This window comes from Meleagris gallopavo, chromosome 5 (assembly GCF_000146605.3).
Source record: "Meleagris gallopavo isolate NT-WF06-2002-E0010 breed Aviagen turkey brand Nicholas breeding stock chromosome 5, Turkey_5.1, whole genome shotgun sequence".
NCBI classification, from domain to species: domain Eukaryota; kingdom Metazoa; phylum Chordata; class Aves; order Galliformes; family Phasianidae; genus Meleagris; species Meleagris gallopavo.
Window position 1 is genome coordinate 10896192 of NC_015015.2, and position 5641 is coordinate 10901832.

General features: G+C 44.6%; 1 protein-coding gene across 5 annotated transcripts; it reads right to left on the reverse strand.

The window, feature by feature from the left end:
- Nucleotides 1–605: 605 nt before the first annotated feature.
- TSSC4 (tumor suppressing subtransferable candidate 4) lies at nucleotides 606–4916 on the reverse strand. Of its 5 annotated transcripts, none has more exons than XM_019615382.2 (4): nucleotides 4744–4916; nucleotides 4449–4553; nucleotides 3570–3642; nucleotides 606–2623 (listed from the first exon to the last, which is right to left on the reverse strand). In XM_019615382.2, the coding sequence occupies exon 4, from the start codon at nucleotides 2533–2535 to the stop codon at nucleotides 1513–1515; it is 1023 nt and encodes a 340-aa protein (XP_019470927.1). In that variant the 5' UTR covers nucleotides 2536–2623; nucleotides 3570–3642; nucleotides 4449–4553; nucleotides 4744–4916; the 3' UTR covers nucleotides 606–1512. The 5 variants fall into 5 exon arrangements, with proteins under 5 accessions (XP_019470927.1, XP_010709342.1, XP_010709340.1 ...); XM_010711040.3 differs by having other exon boundaries at nucleotides 4447–4553; nucleotides 4830–4912; XM_010711038.3 differs by lacking the exon at nucleotides 3570–3642 and having other exon boundaries at nucleotides 4447–4553.
- Nucleotides 4917–5641: the final 725 nt, after the last annotated feature.

A 5641-nucleotide genomic window follows, 5' to 3' on the forward strand; every position in this document is an offset into this window, starting at 1 on the left:
CAACAAAGAGAGGTTATGAGAAAACTCTCTATTGCCAGATATCTCAATACAGAGTTGGGGGAAAAAAAATCTCAGATGTGATCAAAATGCCTTTCAAAAGGAGTCTTTAATAGAAATTAATCTTATGATTTCTTCATAAATAACTGATTGACCAGCTTATTCAGCTGCATCCCTGACCGTAGTGGTGCCATTAACAATGACAGAACTTGGATCCTGTGCTAAATGCTCTTCACACTAAGCAAAGGATAAGTTGTAAAACCAGTATGATTGTACTGAGCTACATTGTTTGTTAGGAAATAAGGCGTATATTACAATCTGCAACCCGCTGTATTCTTCTCAACCACTTCCTTTCTGATATAACTATTTTTGTTGCTGATCTGATTCAGTCTATCACGTGATTCTCTGTGTATTGTAAAATCACCAAAATGTTAAAAATGTGAATTTTAGATTCTAAACCTTAAGAAGCTGAAGGAAAGTTACATGACGTTAAGCTGAGACTAACATTGCAGATTCTAGGTGTTCTAAACAGTTCTCAAATAAATGGAGTAGTCATTTGAACTCCTATATTTGCATTAATATCAGTACAGTTCAAAGGGATGCAGAAATCAAAGTACAACTGAAAGTTTATTGAATTCCAAATTAAAAAGCACCCACTTCTATAAACACCCTGATTCCCACCAAAGGTACACCAAGAAATCTGGAAGCAGTGCCATCTGGAAAGGCTAAACAAATATGCAAGCAAAAAAATCAACACATCATAGTACTAAAAGAAGTTGTTGTGTAACTGATCTACACTCAACATGAAGAGACTTGGCTGAAGTGATCTTCAGCGTGTCTTTACTAGAATGTTTTGCAAAGTTGTGTCCATCTGCAAGAAAAATGGTATTTTCTCAAACTCTTTTTTTCCATGTAACAGTAAGTAAGTTAAATATTTGAGATCACATTAAAAAATAGTTGGTTTGCCAGTTCCCACCTGGGCCCTCTCATGATGTACTCTCAATTTCAAAGAGAACGAAAAAAGGACAGGTCAGGAGAAATCAAATCTAGTGGAAGACTTGGTTTTATTTTCATTGTTTAAACAACTCTACATGATAATCTCATCACTGTTGTTCCTGGATTCTACAAGACTTAAGAAAAGCTCTAAATTTGGGGTAATGAGGATGCCTTGCAGCATTTTAGCTAACTGTTTTTTCTGTGGTGCTCATGATGACTTGAGCTCCAGTGCAAGCCCCAGGGAGCTGCTCAAGCAAACAAAGCTCACTTTATTCTCTCCTGAGAGACTGCAACTATCCTTCGCCTGCAGAGTTCTCACTAACAAAAAGTCTTTAATGTATTTTTGGTAGCTTAATTTCTAAAAATGAAAGTGATCTGGGTGGCTAAAAAGCAAACCGTTAGTAAAACAAAATGGTATCACATGGGTCCCTGATTAAAAAAAACCAAAAATATAACAACAAAACCAAGCAAATCCCAAGAGGATACAAATTCTTGCATGTTTCTGATTTGTTCCATCACTCAAGACTCTTCCTCCTCTCCTTCGTCATCTACTTTAGGTCGGAAATTTTTCCTATTTCTCTTCTTGCTGCAATGGAATCCAACTTTTTCTGCCAATGGCTTTTCACCCACACCATGCTCACCTTCTGTATTCAGGTTCTCCACCATCAGGCATCCCTCCTCCTCTGTTGCTTTTCTACTACCACCATCTAAGTGTCCCAGCTCTACCTTATCCTCCTCCCTCAAGTCATCAGTCTTTACAGATTTTCCTTTCGGACCTGTTTTGATGTGTTTCTTATCACCCTCTCCTGCCAATATTTTCTTTTCTAGTCCATCAACACTCCTTTTTGCAGGTTTAGTGAATACAATCCTCCCAGCTCCACAGCTGGAAGGGTCCTGGTTGAAATATGGGGTATAGCTATCTTGAGCAGCTGAGCTTTGTTCCTCTCCTCTTTTCTTCAAGCCCTCTAGAAATTCCATGGCCACTGCCCTGTTAGTCTTGTCACTAGACTCTGACACTCCATCTAAGCTGTATTTGGTCCAGCGCTCTGGGTGTGCCACATAGTCAGGCACTGCTGGAGACATTCTGGGAGCCTGCACCGGTCTGGTTGGCTTTCCAAGGCTTTCTGGTACCACATTACTTGACACGGTAGTTGGAGGTAAGGGACGTTTAAATCTCCCATCAACAACATTATCTTCAGACATTGAGGGCACAGACAATTTGGCTGCCTCCTCCAAGCAATCAAAAATACTCTGGCTGCGGAGAGAGAATGTAGAACTCATGCCCCTCAGATGGAACGGCTGAACAGGAGATCTCTCGGTGTTGTCTGACGGGTCAGCAGCGTCCCCTGATCTGTAATCCCCGTCATCTACAGATGGATCCTCAGGAGATACTGTATCAACTTCTGCTTCATCTGCTAACCCTAAATCATCAGAATCAGAATCGCTGAGCGACACTGTGTCAGAGGGCTGAACTCCTTCGTAGTCTGCAGCACTGGCAGCCCCAGTGCCCAGGAAGGGTTTACCATCATCCTGGTCTCCCATCTTTGAGCTATCACTCCACTGATGTCCTTGATGTAGGCCCAGGAAAGGCTATATGTATGGTCTTCCAAATGCCCGGCAACTTTAATGCCTACAATACAAAGAAGCATGAAAATTCAATTGCACAATGAGAATCACACACATGGCTATCACTCAAGGACAGGTCTGATAATTATTACTACAATATCACAGTACATTACCATGGAACGAATGCACGTTAACATTAAAGACTTCCACAAGCCTTGTATTTTTCAGTACAAGAATACAAAGTAATTATAAATAGTAATGCATACTGAATTTCATTAAAGGTACACGATGAGCATAAGTTTTTTGAGCATAACTGTTCCGCACATCTTCCAGGAACAGCAGTGATTTGCCGAAGTATACCGTGCATTTACCATACCATATAAATCCACTAAAACACATCCTAATCTTCTCCACTTTCTTTTGTCTGTTACAGTTCTTTATTGTCAACTTATATCCAGCCGCAATCACATTCTACCTATTAAAAAGGGCGCTGCTGCTGATCAAGGAATGTGGCAGAACAGCCTGTAACGTGTCAGGGCTATAGTTTTGCATTAGCTTTAAACTGACAAAGTACAAGATCCACTCCTTCCTTGGCTTTAAGCTTTTATGTTATTACTAGATTGTTGCAATCACATGATGAGCGAGCTTGAGAAATGAATTGAGAGGGATTATGAAAACTAATTGCACATGCCATGCTTTTGTGAACACACTGGAAACAAGGGGAGGGTGCAACCAATGGTCAGCAAGAACTGGCCATTTGGTCAATCAAAAGATACAGCGACCTGAGTTTCAGTACAGGCTGAAATACCCTACTTGAAGGCAGTCCTGCGGAACTTGATCACACCACCGCTTGCTGGGCAATCAAAAATAGAGTTGGCAAACATACACCTCAGTTCAGCTCTCCAAAATGTGAAGTAGGGAAAGAGTTCTCGCTTACTATTAGATTAAGTTAAACTACACAATTATAGGTTCTTCTGAAAACAGACATGGGAAGTCTGCTGGTCACTCACTTTCTCTTGAGACTGAGTCAGCTTTCCCTCCCGAGGGTCAGTTAAAGCCACCAAAGATCTCAGCACTTCCACCCTAGAAAACAAACATTTCCATGAAGATACTGGAAATGTAGTTTTAAAACGAGTTTTGAAAATAATTCTTTCTCCCTGAGTCATCCAAAGCTACAGAGCTGAGTTCTAAATCTGACACAAACTCGAGCTCACATAAAAGTCTTCAGATAATCCTGAATATTGGCAAAAGAACAGCACAAACCTACTAGGGCAGGCTCCATTACAGTTACTCAGTCTCCACATTCACACTGCCAAGCCTTATTCTGTACAGCAGAAGAGAGGCTTTTAAAAAAAAAAACGAAGCTGTAATTTACACACGCAGTAAACAATTAGTAAATGTAGTGTAGCTGTAATACTGTAGTAGTAGTTATGTACTGAAGATACTACATACCACTGGAAGAGACCCAGGATGCCACAGAGATGTCTGTAAAGGGTCATATGCATCATTGGGGACAAATCTGCATGAGGCATTAATACATGGAAAAACTTCTAAAGAACTGAACGGCCCGAATGCTGTGTTGTGTGCAGTCTGGCTGTATCTGACTAAGGGAACTGATGGTTGCTTTTGAGACGTGGCCTTTAGTGCAACTCCTACATGCAAAATAATCATCTGAAGGTCCTGTATCTTTCTGTTTAGTTTTATAACGTGAAAGAAACAAGTGCAACTCAAAAGAGACACCAAGAAGCACGGCTGAGCAGAACAGCTGTTTCAGGCTATGAATGAGGGCATCTCTTTTCTAAGAGCATTTATACAGAAAGGGAAAGAACGTTTGAACAGCGTTGATAACAAACACGCAGATGCTGACGGCACACCAGACAGACTCACACGTTTGTTACAGCAATGTGGGCACGGCACAGCGCACACAGGCCCGTGTCTTTCTGGCTGGCACGTTCTCCATCAGCCTCTCCCATTCTGGCCTCGCTCTCCTGCAGCTGTGAGGCAAACGCAGAGCTCCGTTACCCCAAAACTCGGCCGCGACTCCGTTCTCCTTGCAAAGACAGCACTACGGCACAGCCCACCGCCTCGCCCGGCACCACGGGCCCATCAATCGCACTCCTTGCCAGCCAGCTCAGGGCCCAGCTCCCTTCCCCGCCCCGAGATCTTCCTGGATCTCCTCCGTACCCCGAAGCCGCGCAGGCCCGGCGCCCGCTCACACCGCTGCCCGCCTTTCCCGCCTGTCGCTCTCCTCACGGCCGCCGCGACAGCACCTGCCCGGGGCGCGCTGGGACACCGAGTTTCCACCGAGCGCCACGGCGATGCAGCACGAGGCACCGAGACTACAATTCCCAGAAGGCAAAGCGGCGGGGACAGGAACAAGAAGCGGAAGCGCGCCCCAGCTCCTCTTCCGCGTCGCCTCGCTTTGCATCCTGGGAGTTGTAGTTGCCCACGCTTTCCCCGTTGGGGGCCATTTTGAGAGCGGCGGCGCGGCGGCGCTGCGGGACTACAGCTCCCAAAACGCACCGCTGCCCTCCGCCAGCCGCTCGCCCGCCATTTTGCAGCCTGTGAAGCAGCGGGAGTGGCCCCGCCTCTCCCAAACCGTGTGGAAAAAACATGTCAGGCGTTGGTTTTTTCCTCATCGCTTGGGCTTGGCAGCAGTGAGCACTTCAGAGGAAGTGTGGAGTTTTTTTATTTGCATGTACTTTATAACCAGAAAGCCTCTAGTCACTGGGGTGTGAGACAAGTGTCCGGCCAAAAGCAAGTTTCCATCCTTTGTCCCAGAAGAACATTTTTTGTGTGTGTGTCAAGATGTGGAATTCTGTCGGAACATGTTTTATTGGTGTTGGCCGAAGCCGCCTGGTTCTTTTCCCCCTTGGTTCAGCTAAAAGTTTAAAATGTTGCAGTGGAAATGCACATCCCAAGCCGGCTTTCCACTCAGTCCGTCTGCCCTCCCATGTGGTGCTGTGGCCTGCAGCGCTCAGCCATACCTGGTCACCACACCTGGCCAGCGCTCATAGACACTGTTTGATCTCCATAAATGTTCACAAGCATTGGTAAGTGTCAGCACCTTTTTTTTTTTTTG

What these genes read in the sequence shown, in the direction of transcription:
- TSSC4 (XM_003206293.4), bottom strand. Translation starts at nt 2,535, where the DNA reads ATGGGAGACCAGGATGATGGTAAACCCTTCCTGGGCACTGGGGCTGCC.